General features: G+C 40.6%; 1 protein-coding gene across 4 annotated transcripts in view; it reads left to right on the plus strand.

Moving 5' to 3' along the window:
* syt14a (synaptotagmin XIVa) overlaps positions 1–13,754 on the plus strand; it is a 54,054-nt gene extending 40,300 nt beyond the window's left edge. For 3 of the 4 annotated variants that reach the window (XM_085257148.1, XM_085257149.1, XM_085257151.1), the window contains 5 exons: positions 1,368–1,639; positions 1,724–2,173; positions 3,624–3,813; positions 4,323–4,379; positions 9,532–13,754. In XM_085257148.1, the coding sequence (XP_085113274.1) occupies positions 1,368–1,639; positions 1,724–2,173; positions 3,624–3,813; positions 4,323–4,379; positions 9,532–9,845 (1,283 nt within the window). In that variant the 3' untranslated portion in view covers positions 9,846–13,754. The remainder of the gene's footprint in view (positions 1–1,367; positions 1,640–1,723; positions 2,174–3,623; positions 3,814–4,322; positions 4,380–9,531) is intronic. The other variant, XM_085257150.1, reaches the window with a different exon arrangement.
* Positions 13,755–14,860: the final 1,106 nt, after the last annotated feature.

A 14,860-nucleotide genomic window follows, 5' to 3' on the forward strand; every position in this document is an offset into this window, starting at 1 on the left:
GTTAGAATTGAAGATTAAACATTAAGACTCACCTGGTATTGTTACAATTAATTTATTATCTGTTAATCTTTAATAAGATGTACAAAGATGTCACGTGTAAATCTAAGTACACCACGTGACTCAGTAGTTTGTTGTCCCACCTTTAACTGAAGTCGTTGTTTTCTCTCACAACACTGTGGAGAAAGTTTAACCCACTCTTCTTCAGTTCATTGTCGTTTGCTTTCCTTCCACAGCATTTTAATTGAGCTGAGGTCTGGACTGTGACTGGGCCATTGCAACACCTTGATTTCTTTCTTTTTCAGCCATTCTTAAAAAGAAACACATCAAGGTGATTTGCTGCTGTGCCTGGGATCCTGGGGTCCTCGTGCTGTCGAATGACCCAGTTTGGGCCAAGCTTTAGCTGTCAGACAGACGGCCTCACATTTGACTCTAGAATACTTTGTTTCATGGTCAACTCAGTGACTGCAAATTGCCCAGCTCCCATGGCTGCAAGACAAGCCCAAATCATCACGCCTCCACCTTGGTGCTGACAGTTGGTGTTTAATTTTCTCCAAATGTGATGCTGTACAGTGTGGCCAATCACCTCTCATCTGTCCGAAGGGCATTTCTCGAGAGGTCTTGTGGTTTCTTCAGATGAAACTTTGCGAACATAATCCATCGTGCAATGCCAAGATCTGTGTCTTTTTTAAGTCTGTAGGATTGATTTTGAATACATGCTGTAGTTGGTGTTCCACTACCATATGTACTAAATGGGCTACATACCCAACCTGTTGTAAAAATTTAAATACTTTAGGTCCTTGAAGTTACTTAAACTCTGTTAAAGTTTTACATTTCTCTCATTGTTTACAAATAAATAATAAGATCAAAACCTTCAAAATTGAAAATAATTGCCTGTGTTTCTGTAGCTTTGCACAGTGTTCTTTGTTTTCGGTGCCACAGAGCTCCATTTATTTATTTACTCTGCTGTAATGCTCACATTCGCCAAATCAGAGGCTGAAAATAGTCTTTAAGAAATGCACGATTTTCCTCCAGTTTGAAAACCATTCAACCCCCGTCTGTTACGTTTTTGCTTAAAAAAGAAAAAAAGAATAGATATGTGTTTACCCTGTTTTATGGATGTAGTGCTTTTAATTGGATTGACAAGCTGGGTATGTTGGAAGGCATTAAGACCGTTTTGGTCTTTTGATGCTATGATGTTTGTTGATGATGATGAGAATACAGAATATCACCACCTGCTGCTACAGTGAAGCACTGATGAAGCTGTAAATGTGTGCAACCAAATTACTTTCTTTAATGGTTCCTATTAAACGATGTGTTATGATGTGTCTGTATTTTGTTATTTTATCTATTTATATCCTCCCAACCAGTCAACTGCATCCAGAGGATGAGACGGACGCCGCCACTGGATGAGCTTCAGCCACCGCCCTATCAGGATGAGAATGGCTCTCCGAGGATGTCCTGCACGCTGTCAGATCTGGGTGATGCCAAGTGTGATCTGTCCCACACCAGCGGTAGCCCCCACCTCTCTTTTGGCAAGTGTCCCAGTGAGGGCAGCGACGGCCCCGAGACTGAGAGTTACCTCAACAAGGGCTATGAGGAGGACGTGCCCAGTGACAGTACAGCTGTCCTCAGCCCAGAGGTAAATACCAGTCATGCAATATCAGAGTGATACTTTAGATTGAGGTGTTATTTTGAACACTGAACATTTCATTGGTTTCCGTAGGATATGTCAGCCCGTGGATCAGCAGCCCAGCTACCGAAAGGTTATGAACCAGATCCTGTTGCAAAATACGGGACCCTCGACATCGTGTTTGACTACAACTCAGAGGAGCAGCAGCTGTCTGTAACCATCATGGCAGTAACCGACCTTCCCAGCTACAAGCGCACCGGTAACATCTCCTGGCAGGTTCATCTGGTGCTTCTGCCCACCAAGAAACAGAGGGCGAAGACGGGGATCCAGAGAGGCCCGTGCCCCATCTTCACGGAGACCTTCCGCTTCAGCCATGTGGAGTCAGAGATGATCAGCAATTATGCTATCAGATTTCGCCTTTACAGCATGCGACAAATGAAGAAGGAGAAGGTGCTCGGGGAAAAGGTGTTCTACCTCACCAAGCTCAACCTTCAGGGCAAAATGTCGGTGCCGGTCACATTAGACCCATGCTGTGCACTCCCGGTAAGATGATCAAAGCAGGTGTTGGCTTTCAAGCTGCCACTCATCACCTCACTAATTACTTCTCTTTGTTGATTGATCTTTCATCCAACTGGATAACATTTTCAGAGTGAGATCACATTTTGCAGATCATTCTTACTGAACTGCCTGTTTTGTTTGCTTGTTGGCTTTTAATGCTTCTCAGGAGTAGATGGTAGTGCGACACTGCCTCCATTTCATCTTAGGGAATAAACAATAATCAGTTTACTTATTTTTTTCCTTTCGCTCACTTTATTTCAAAGGCTACAAAGAAGAAAGGCAGCCTTAAAAGGCACCTATTTATCCTGCATTGAATCTGTCAGATATTAGTTTTCTTTCCCTTTAGTAACAATATTTTTTATTTATGTAGATATCCAGGTGCTGAATTAACCCAATACAGCAACATTCAGTGCTTAATTCACTGAACATAAGATAACTAAAAATGTAAAGAGTATTTTTAGCCTATCCAAAAACACAAGTCCTTAAGTATAAAGAAAAGATGTGCATTACGTAACCTTCAAATGTTAGCTTGCCCAGCCTAATACAGGCTCCTTTTTTAGCGGGTTAGCTATCTGTTTGGAGATATCATATTAAAATCTTCCCTGAATCTGATTTATTTTCCTCACGGTTCTTCTCCATGGCCAGCTTCTGGCCTAGTCCAGCATCCTCACTCTCTGATGACTTTAAGAGCTCAGTCAACAGTTTGAGGTAGTAATGAATCAAATGCAAAGTTTATTTTGTAAATGTTACTATTATTAGTGTTCAAAAGTAGGATTATCCTGGTTAAGCCGTTATCCACTGAGTGTGATTTCAGTAACAGATCATTAATCCCACTCTGGCTACCACCATATTTTATATCCAAGTTATAGTGGCTAGCATTATTTAGCGTGTACTATACGACACTATTTTGCCTAAACCAACACTCTGTGATAGTAAATACATCATGTATGTAGTGTATTAAAAGAAGTCAAAGCCAGAACCTCGTAGATTTGAAACCGGAAAACTGGATACATTGTAACTGCATGACGGTGATTTGCAAAATCAAATAGGCATTAAGGTATTCGGCAGCTTTGCCTTTATTCAGGAATATAACCAGAATACAACTGTGTTGGATTACAGATGAGTTGCGCTCATTGGCACAGACAGACTGAGATTGATTGAAACATGCTAGCAATCTGTCTGTGTTTATAAAGTAGATGGCAGTTATTTGCGTACCTCACCCGTCTGTCTGAGAGTGATTACTTGACGTGATCGATGAATGCGAAAAATTCAGTACAATGACCAAGTAAGGAGTTTGACGTCCTGCTGGGACAGAGCAGTAAAGGGAGGGTGTAGTGAACTGCTGTTTGAATTGTAATTCATTTGTGTTTTGGAAAATCCTTAACAATTAAAAACTGATATTAAGAATGTTCTGAATGTTTGCCAACTCTTTCAGGGTGGCGAATCCCAGGTCAGCCTCTCAGATATGACATGCAGTGAAAGCGCCTCGTCATTCCAGTCAGTCAGTCAGGCTTCCACACCGGAGATCCTCGTGGGCCTGGTTTACAACGCCACAACAGGACGTCTCTCTGTGGAAGTCATCAAAGGCATCCACTTCAAAAACCTGGCTGCTAACAAACCACCCAGTAAGTACCCTAAAACGTTTTGTTGTCCAGTTCGAGAAAGAGCAGGAAAACACTTTTAATGTTTCAAATGCTAGAGCGGAAGAGGACAAGTTGAGCCTGTGCATAGGAGTTTGTATCTCCTGTAAACATCTGTGGTCATAGTCTATATATTTTACATACTATGCGCTTCCTTACGTTCAGTCAGAGAGGGACTATGCACAGCGTATAACTTCTCCGAATCAGAGATAGTGTACTCTATCTCGGCCACCACCTGCTTTTCAGTTTTCCTCTGGTTTCCCTCATTTCCCGGTCAGCCTCCTCAGTCAGCTTCCAGGGATCTGAGCAGCAAGTTCAAACAAAAACTGCCTCTTGTTGAACTTTGTGCAAATGTTGTTGTTGTTGGCCTTCTGACCCTGTTTCTCTTTCCTTGCATCTTCTGTTATGTCTGCACCTGAAACTCTCTCACCCTACTACCTTTTTGACATCTTGGTCCGCTGTTTTTCTTACTGCTGTCCAACCCTTGTTGTCAGATGGACTGTTCTGTTGTCTAAAACACTTGATAGGTGGACAGGTTTATATTATCAGAGGTGAGTTTCTGTTCTTCCCTGTAAAGTGTCATCAGTGTTAATTTCACATCCTTTTTTTTTTTTTTAAATACATCTTCATGGATGCAAATAGATGTAAGTAAATGGGATGACTGTTGATTGGAGACACACTAATTTAACTGGCTTCTATCATTAATATATATCTAATTTGATGCTGTAGTATGTTGGATTGACTCAATGTCGCCTCATCCCCCAGTCGGTTGCATCAGATGGCTGCCGCTTCCTGAGCTTGGTTTTCCTCATGTCTTCCTCATAAAAGGGAGTTCTTCGCTCCCACCGTTGCCAAGTGCTTACTCTTACTGGATCACATGATAATTGTGATTAACTTTGTCTCTCTGTAATTTATAGGTTTTACATTATGAAACAATTGTTGCTATAAAAATGTAAATTACATATAACAGCAACTGTTTATGCAATATTGGGAGCCCAAGCTCTTTGCACCCATCCCAAATAAGTTGAAAAAATGTAACTAAATTCTCACTTGGAAGCAGTTTTGATAAGATAAGCTTTTCCCATAAAACCTGAAATATGACTTTCTTTAAATTCATGTAAACTTTGGACCATAGGACTCTTATTGCATTTTAACTCTCATCCATGAAGATGCTCGGCTGTTGTACTGTAAGTCTTCTTGCTGTATTTCTGAATGCGTATCACATCACGCATGCATCTGAGATACCCCCTCCTGCCTCCTTTGCCCGTTTCTTGTGTTGCCTGGAAGTCCTTCGTGTTTTCACTCAGCCTTTTTCATGCTATGTCAGTCTAGTTTTCTTGGTGTCTGATAGCCAGCAAGAAGGAGATGTTGTCATTGAGTGCTGGCCTAATTCGAACAGTACGCTTTGCACATTTTACATTTTTCGGCTTTGCTTCCAGCATATGAAACATAAACAGGACTTCTGTAATAGAGTTGCATAAATATTCATCTAAAAGCCACACTGTACTGTCCTCCCATTAATTGCCATGTTCCATGTATTCGTGAATGTCTCTAACTAATAACTAGCTGTCAGATTTTGATATTGTTTGTACATTCTTGAATAGCATATCCACATACTTTATAGTCTTCAAATTGTACTTGGAAAATAGTCGCATCTGGCAACACTGAAAAAAACCTTTGTGCAAAATCCTCACGAAGGCCTTGATTGACTTTGTGCGTCCTTACAAAGTGGAAAGAGCACGGTGAAAGATGCGGAGCAATTTCAAAGCTTCTTTTCTGCCATTTCAAAACAGTACCGAGCCGACGAGTCAAGTTAATCATCAGCCGCAGCCCCTCTCATTCAGCAACAATGCCAAAGAGCCATGCATCACCGCTACTGACCACTTAAGACATCCACAGCTCTACAGAGCCCATTCAGCACCAGTCAAAAAAGAAATCAAGGCTATTTTTTTCACTCTGCTTTTATGTCAAAGAGAGCAACTGAATGTGTGATTGAAGGCGGTGAGCTAGGCGTTGGAAGGCAGCTGGCACTCGACAGCATGAAACCCTCAGCAATTCATTCCTTATACCCCTCTTAGACTGGAACATAATACACAGCATTATTACAGAGTATGGCTGTAGACGAGGGGCAAAACACTCTCAAAGATCCATTGTGATTGCCAGTCTTGCCTCGCTTACTTTCCGCTGGATTTATGGCTTCAGTTTGTGCCATGATTTCTGCATTGAAATGAGGAGTGAATAAGGAAAGCGTGAATGCTGAAATCACTTGATAATGGCAGTGTTTTTCCTTTTTGCTTTTTCCTCTTCTGGGCTAAATGAATGAGCTTTATCGGGATTTTGTTTTTTGGAATGTGATCAGCGGGGTAATAAAAGGTGGAAAATGTCGCAAACTGCGAGTATCAGCGGTACAAGTCGTGCTTCTAAGCTCAGAATTCTTAGATACTTTAATCCCGACTCGATATATTATGTTCTGTCTTTGATTGCTAGGGTCTTGAGCTAAATATGTTTTTTCATATCTCATCTGAAAGCTTCATATAATAACATATTAGAATTATGCACCAGCAGTCGTACTAGTAGCAAGTGCTTTTTCTGTTCTGTTTCACATTAAAAGCCCCTATATGCATGAAAACCTGGCAACATGCTTGCATTAGTTGCATAACGCAACTATTAAAATAAATACTAACAAATGAAATTATCATTTTTATTCATCAGATTATTAAAAATTAGATTATTTAAAGAGTTTCTAGTGCAGCGGCAGAGGGCAGTAGGGTTTTTTGCAGATCATTTGGTTGTGCAAGCTTCCTTGAGCAATGAGAACTGGCGCCTGCAAATTTAAGGCCACAGTTCTCAGCCAGACAAGGGTGGACTGCCCACTCCAGGTTGGAAATGAATTGCTGCCCCACTTGGAGGAGTTCAAGTACGTCGGGGTCTTGATAACAAGTTGCGCCTCAAGTGGACGTGTTCAATTGCCTCTGGGTCTTGATAAGGAGCTGGGAAGGAGTGGAACAGGAGGCTAGCAGGATTGATGCATCAATGCAGACGATGTGCCACTCTGGTGAAGAGTGAGCCGAGTGTGAAGGTGAAGCGGCCAATTTACAAGCTAAATTTCAATGAAGCTGTGTAAAATAAAGTGCAATAATTTGCAAGTCTCATAAACTCTTATTTTATTCACAACAAAACTTAGAGAGAATTCACTATTTTAAGGAAAATATTGGCACAGTTTATACTTGATGGCAGCAACACGCACTAAAAAAGTTGGGACAAGATCAAGTTTACTACTGTGTTATTTTAACACCAGTCTGTAAACATGTGGGAACCCATGACACCAGTTGCTGGGCTTCTGGGAGAGGAAGGTTGTCCCATCCGCGTCCGATCTGTTGTTATGGATGCAGAACTCTCTTTAAAAAGATGCGATCAGATTTGTAGGCAGCCAAGTCCGTAGGGACTAATACACCCCATAGCATCAAGCATGCAGGCTTTTGAACAGCGCTGATAACAATCTGGATGTTCCTTCTTCCCTGTAGTCAGAATGCTGCAGCGTCCAGAGCCTTAACCTGCATTTGTGGATGGCACAGTGAACTGTGTTCACAGACAGTGATTTGTGGAAGTGTTCCTAAGCCCATGCACTGATTTCCATTAAGCAATCATGCCTTTTTCAAGGGCATCCAATACTGATTTTTGGTCGTGTCCCTCGCACACAAAGGTTTCTCCAAATTCTTTCATTTGATATTTGGTACTATAGATTATAACATGTTGACAGTTTTGAATTTTGCGTATTCTGAAATTCTTCCACAGTTTGCAGACAGTCTGGTGAACCTCTGCCTGTATTTACCTCTGAGAAACTCTGCTTCTCTAAGATGCTCTTTTTATGCTACTGACTGTTGCGAATGAACTTATTTGCAAAATGATCTTCCAGCTGTTTCTTTGTAATATCACTTACTTTTCCAAACGTTTTCGAGACATGTTGCTGCCAAAACAATTCAAAATGAGTCAAAAAGTAAAATGTTTTAATTTAAATATATGACCTGTTTTTCTCTGTTTTATTGTGGATGAAATATGGGATTATGAGAAAAGCAAATTCTGAATGTATTTGCATTTTACACAGTGACACAACTTTTTTTGAGTTTGGAGTTGTACCAGTCCCTCCTACCTTCACAGCCAAACACTGTGAGCAGTGCCCGAAAGAATACGTTTGCAGAAAAAAGCGGTGAAATGAAGTTCCTCCCATGAGTGTTTGGGCTCGCCAGGGGAGTAGCTCAGCCATTCAGAAGGAGCTCAAAGTGGAACCACAACTCCTACAGACTGAGAGACCCAGCTGAGGTACTTCTGGCATTTGAATAGAATACCTCCCAGTGAAGTGTTTCACCATTCTGGGTCTGCCCTGGACACACTGGAGTTGGGAATTTATGGAAAAACAATACTAAACACATTTTAAAAAATGATTTTCTACAGATATATAATTAACAACAACGTCAGTTCAAGCTTTTCTGAACAAGTTTCTGGCATGATGAAAGAAAAACGCGTGTGCCCATACACAGAAAAGAGTCTGCTTGAGAGAAATAGACCTTAACGGGAAAACTGAAGAAGACCTCTTTGCATAGTGAAAGAAAAATAAATCCAGTGTGAATCTGGGTTACAGTAAGTGTCTATTGCCAAAGTCATAAGGGCAAATGCATGACACCCAAAAAATCTAAATAAAATCTATATTTTTCTTTATTTCCCTCTGAACATGATACAGGTATTGGTCATATTAACACTTTAATGCTGGCAAGAAATGTTTTTAAATGGAAGCAGTAATCACATTTTTAGACATGCATGAAACAAATGGAGTTTCCATGAACTGAGCAGTGGCGTTCAATTCATAAATCATGAAAAACACTCAGTGCAACAACTTAACCTTCTTATTTTTCCCGGTTCTTTTCTGTTACGCAGTTCCTCCATAGATTTTATTCAAGGCTTTTTCGAATGTCTTGTATTTCCCTTATATTTCTGACACCTCTCACCCAGATTCTCATTTAGTGTCAGCAGACCTGTATATCCTGCACAATATGTGAGTCACATTTTGGACAAAGCATGTCTTGGGACTGCCTCGGGCTCTAAAGTTTTAGCATAAGTCATTATGTCAAATAATAGCAGCTCTTCATGGTAATTTGTGATGAACCACGTAACCAGAATTAATTAATTTTGGCTACATGGTTCGTTTCAGAAGGAGCTCCTAATCCTTTCAAACACAAGCAAACGTATGACTAACTTTCTCCAGTCAGTTTTCATCTTCAGCATTATCCCCCATTTCAGATTAGACATCAGTAGTCGCATAGCAACAAGACTGAAGTAACGCTCCCTGCGCTCACAGCTGTGCTTTGTGTTTGATCAGGAGAAAAAACACATCCTATGTGGTCATGCTCTTATATATCATCCGCTGTGACATTATTACAGAAGTGAATGCTTTGTGGAGAAAATGTGTCATTCTTTGCTGCAGAGGAAACAGCTGCAGCAGGTCGTCATGGCTGATTACTAAGAGGAAAGGTGAAGAAACATAAGGATTTTGCACAAAGGGTCTATTATTTAAGTCTGGTGCCTGAATTATTTTCTTTCCTTTTTTTTACTACTACAAAGCTATTGTAGAATCTCACGGTTTAAAAAATATATATAAAGATGTATCATTTCCCTTGTAACTCTCTCCTCCACCTGCTTCCTCTCTAGATACATATGTTAAGCTGACCTTACTTAACTCCATGGGCCATGAGATGTCCAAGTGTAAGACCTCCATCTGTCGAGGTCAGCCCAACCCAACCTACAAAGAGACGTTTGTCTTCCAGGTAGCTCTTTTCCAGCTCTCGGACGTCACGCTCATCCTATCCGTCTACAACAAGCGCAGCATGAAGCGCAAGGAGATGATTGGTTGGATTTCGCTGGGCCTCAACAGCTCTGGAGAGGAGGAGCTCACCCACTGGACTCAGATGAAAGAGTCTAAAGGACAGCAGGTTTGCCGCTGGCACAGCTTGCTGGAATCTTAATGGCACAGCAAGATGGCGCGCGGGCATAGCTACACGGCGCCGCCGCCATCTTTGTCTCAGATGGGCAGGAAATGGAAATGTTCAACTGGGAAGCGGGAGTGCGATGCCGTCCAATGAACCAGCGTCAGTGGTGATGAAGAGACGGGAACACAACCACATCTGCACTCAGTTTCTCAGCTCGGCATGGCATAAGCGATTTCATGGCTCTGTTTGGCTAAACAGTCATGAATTAGTTTTATGATGAGACATGCTATTTTCCATATACTGCCGTGTAATGACCTTTAAGTTTTTGTAGATGGCATCTTTTTGTCTGCTGAGCCGGTTTAGCTGGGGCTAAAGATCATTGAGCAAATTACACCTGGTAGCCATATGTACCCACACCTCCAGCCGCATAAATACAAGTAGGAGTTTCTAAAGAAGGTTTTAATTTTTGTAATTATATTTTTTTAACAAATATTTTCCAGACCACCTCTTAGCAGATCCTTATCTTAAAATTTAGCTAGAGACAACTTCTTACCTGGAAATGTCAAACGAGGCTGGACATTACCATTGTGTCATCCCCATCAACTTCAAAAGCACAAGAAGTTTGGCAGATTTTAAAATGGCAGTTCTACAATGGTGTAAAATAGGGACTGTAAAATAATTAAAAAGGAAAAAAGCTTCCCACCTGAAGGTTCCTGTACTTCTTTAAAATACTACAAGCAATCTGAAGTGCTTCAGTCAAAGGCAGCTGGACTCCTTTTAGGTTTTTGAAGACATCGTCACCTCTCACCTGAAAGGGTTATTTGCACCTAAAGAAGAAGAGACTGTGAAATACAAATGTTCAGATTTTGGATTCACGCCTCCACTCACGTAAGCATAACTCATGATCTTAGGTGGCGCACTAGACAGCATTCCGAATCAGTCTTTAGAACTGAAAACAATCTTCTGAATGAAAAGTAAAACCTCTTCAGGAACCTAAAGCGAGTGCAGCTGCCTTCAGTTCAAACACTTTAGATTACCATTAGACGACTGAGAACCCATTCAGTCATAAATAGTAAAAAGGGACTCATGGGGGAGGTCAAACTAGTCACCATGGAACTTCCATAAAATCCTAGTTCATACATTGGGAATGAGGTTCATGTACCTCAAAGTGCAAGCCTTGGCTTGTTTAGGATATAACAAAGAGTGACAATCCAAACAGCAACAGCAAAACATTTAACTCAGTCAGAATGCATTAATGGTAAATCAAAAAAGATAAAGCAATTAGAAGAGATAAGGAGCCATGGATAAGGACCTGTAAACAAAGAAGCAAAAGGCCGGTCTAACAGCAAACAGGAACTTCCAAAGCTAAAAGAAGAAAAGAGACACCAGTGTGTAAGCGCAAAAACCATTTGAGGTTGGTTCCAAACGTGAGTCAGTCCCCATAGACTCCCACTTTAAAATGCCCAATGTAAAGCATTAAAATCATTAAAATGTTTATAGTCTGTTTATGGTCCATCAGCTAAGCCCATTCTCTACTAATTGGAGTCACTGAACTGGATCTCTCCACTGTGTTTATGCTGTTTGTAGCACCTCTAATAGAATTGTCTAACACATAAAAGAGCTTGCTGTGTGGTACAAACCATCCAAGAAATCTCTCACTCCACCCTTTTGTCTACATATCATTAATTCTGGGTCCAAAAACCTAGTATAGCAAAAATACTGAGTCCAAACCAATGAACGCCTTTATGGTGTCCATCTTTTACATAGTCCATAGAACTTCTCCAGATGTCTGATGTGTGAGTCGGAGGTGTGGATACACAGAGCTACCATTACTGGTCATGCTAACTGCACTGACTCTTTCTCTTTGGACCAAAAAATGACATTTAACCTCCTACAGTTCACCTTCCCTCTGTCTTCAGGCTTTAGAAGATCTGGACTGTGACCGGAGACTTTGCACTGGCAGGTCTTTTTATCAGACGTGACCAGCTGATTGGTAACGATCATGTCTTAAATCAGAAATTATATTTTAGTGGATGTTTAGAACAGAGAAGGGAGCACTAGAGGAAGAGGACTTTTCATTTTCTTATTTTGTTTGTTCACCTTTTTTCTGACTGCAGCTTTAATCACTATCACATCATTTTAGAAACATGCATGCCACATGCTCCGTCCAGGGTACCCATAAATGGGACAATTATAAAGTGAATATAGGGACTTTTTCAATTTTAAATGTCCTTTACCAAAGTTTATTTCATCACGCTGCATTGTAACCTGTGCAGTTTCATTCAGGGTGGTGGGAGGTTATAAGGCAGTCATAAGAAAAACAAAGTCAATTCTAAGGTTTTTATGTATCAGGAAAAAATGTTAAAAATAATCTAGGACTTAGCTGGTCTTAAAAGTACATCGTCAGATGAACAGTTTTTAGTACGCCCCTCTGTTACCGACCACATTTATTTTGTCCTGATGAGTAAAACCTTGGAATTGATACTTTCGTTTTCATGGCTGTAGATTGAGTGAGAATTATTACACTTTAATGAATTCCTCTCTGCCGACACTACTGAGTTACAAGCATAGCTTCTCAAGCATCTCAAGCTTAAGTAGAATAAATAAATGTGAAGAATAATAGAAGGTGTCAGACACGCCCTGACATCACTGCCAGGGTTTGTGTCGAGATGACATTCAATAGTGATCATGGAGAAGAAATGAGTGTTTCAGATTGTCGAATATTTATAGAAAACACCAGTTGGAGGACACATTGACTGACTGGGATATGCTATATGTAGGTTAGTTAGATGGTTTTGTGAACATGACTTTTCATTCGAAGGTTACACGCAATGTCACGATTCTTTAAAGAAATTTCCGACACCTTTTTGAATATAAACGGCTCATTAAATCACAGCTAACAGGTGAGACTAAATCCTACTTGTTACCTTTTTCTAACCTGCTCTGGTGCTATAAGAGAGCTGTGGGTGTCCACACAGAAGCCCTTGCCTTATGGTTTTTAGTCAGTTCATCAACTTCTTAAAGAGTTCAAAACACAGACACACCCTGAGAGCACACAGACCTGCATCCACACTTACAGAAAGCACACGCAGTGCAGCACCACTCAGCCTCGCTGGAGGGAATTCAAACTTTTGAGGCGATTTCATTACGGCAGCGAGCACCGACAACCCTGCAGACTGTCTACGGGCTTTTTAGCTGCAGCTGCTTTATCTTTGCGTTTCATATACAGATAAAAAAATATATATATATACTCTTTACTGTGCCTGTGGTTGTGGTGAAAGGTAGCTTTGTGCAGTGTTTACCAAGTGTGTGTGTGCGTGTGTGTGTGTTGACTGGAGAAGGTACAGTAAAGGGGGCGTGGGAGGGGGCTGTGATGTAGGTAGAGTTGTTGCATTTTCTTGTTGGGTGTAACCGTTTCTGATTTCAATTACTGGTTATTAGAAGAAAACAAGCCAAGTCCTGATTGTCTGACATATGCTTTATATTAGTAACTGTTTTATCTATTTTTGTATCAGCAGCCGGGAGAAGAAAATGTGTCAAGCCAGTTATTAGTGAATCAAATATTAACCGACTCCGTGAGCAATACTGTTTGAATTGCTACTCTTTATGATTCAGTTTGTTTACGTGGGGGAAGCAACACACGTCTTATAGCTCAGGTCTTATTTACGTTCCCTTTTCTAAAACCAGAGAGGGGTGTGATGGAGACCGGCTGAGTTTATCTCAAAGCAATCTGTCAAGACTTCTCAGCTTTGATGCTTTCTAACAGCTTGAAACAGAAGCACAGCCTTTACAGCACAACAGTGAAACACACAATGCGAAAGACCAAAGCTCATTTGGAAGTGTAGAGATGCACCTGTAATCTGAATCCAAAAGGTTTTTATTTTATGGGATCAGCCTGGAGCCTTTGAGTGAATTTGTATAGTGTGATATTTGATTACCTGTGGGGGGGAGAAAAGGGGGGGGGGGGGGGGGTGTGGAATTCAACAGAAGACGTGCAGGGATATATTAAAGTGGGATCACAGGCCCCATAGTTAATAATATTACAATATTATTATCAGTAAAGTAACAGATGAAAAATATTAACACTGCTGGGAAAAAAATCCTCTTCTCTGAAAATATAATTATGCTGGAGAGAATTAGTACCTGAAAACCAACTGGAAATGTTATCCGTAACACTTGATCCATGATTCATGTTCCCTCCAAATACGGAAGCAAAAGAAGGCCAAAACATTTGACTTCTAGATACTGTTACGTTTATAGATTTGAAAAAATGAAAATGCTTTCACGTTGTAATACTTCAGAAATGTTGTTAAAGTGTTTTTAGAGTTTGCAAAAACCAGAAAGCAATACTATCACAAAAGGAACAACATCATACAATCTGGACTGCCTTTAGCTCTGATGACAGCATTCGACGTGGGATCATTTTGATAAATTTATCCAGCATTTTTTTCCATCTAGAACTGCATTCATTTCTCACTATTATCTTGTTTGACAATGGGAGAGGCAGAAATCCCAAATATTCTCAGTGGCCTTAAGATCTGGACTCTGGCCATGGTCGTCTTTGAATATGCCCGTGACATCAGGGGAGAAAAACATCCATTGATGGAAAAACCTGGTCATTCACTATGTTAAAGCTGTGAGTATATCAGCATATATATGTACCAGTATATTCAGGAAGTCAGCTAACCTCATTTTTTTTAAACGTACAATTTGCTGAACCTAAGGCTTGCCCAGCAGGTACGAGGCATGATGGGCGCATGACTTCATCACCCCTCGTTAGTTAGCCATAAGTCTAGAGCAAGGTAAATCTGGACCACATGACCTTTTACCATTGCCCCAGAGTCCAGTCCTTATGATCCCAGCAACGTGCAGCCCATTTTTCTGATTAGCCACACAGATAAGTGGTTTTCTTAAGACTACACAGCTGTGTAGTTCTCTTAATTTCATATCTATGATGACTGTGGTCGAATCTGATTTCACCAAGTTTTTAAGTGATTGTGATCATGATCAGTCAAGTTTTTTTTTCTTTCCAGATTTCAATAATGTGTTGT

This window comes from Mchenga conophoros, linkage group LG19 (assembly GCF_057382185.1).
Source record: "Mchenga conophoros isolate Kocher_MC1m ecotype Shallow Benthic linkage group LG19, M_conophoros_male_GT1.1, whole genome shotgun sequence".
NCBI classification, from domain to species: domain Eukaryota; kingdom Metazoa; phylum Chordata; class Actinopteri; order Cichliformes; family Cichlidae; genus Mchenga; species Mchenga conophoros.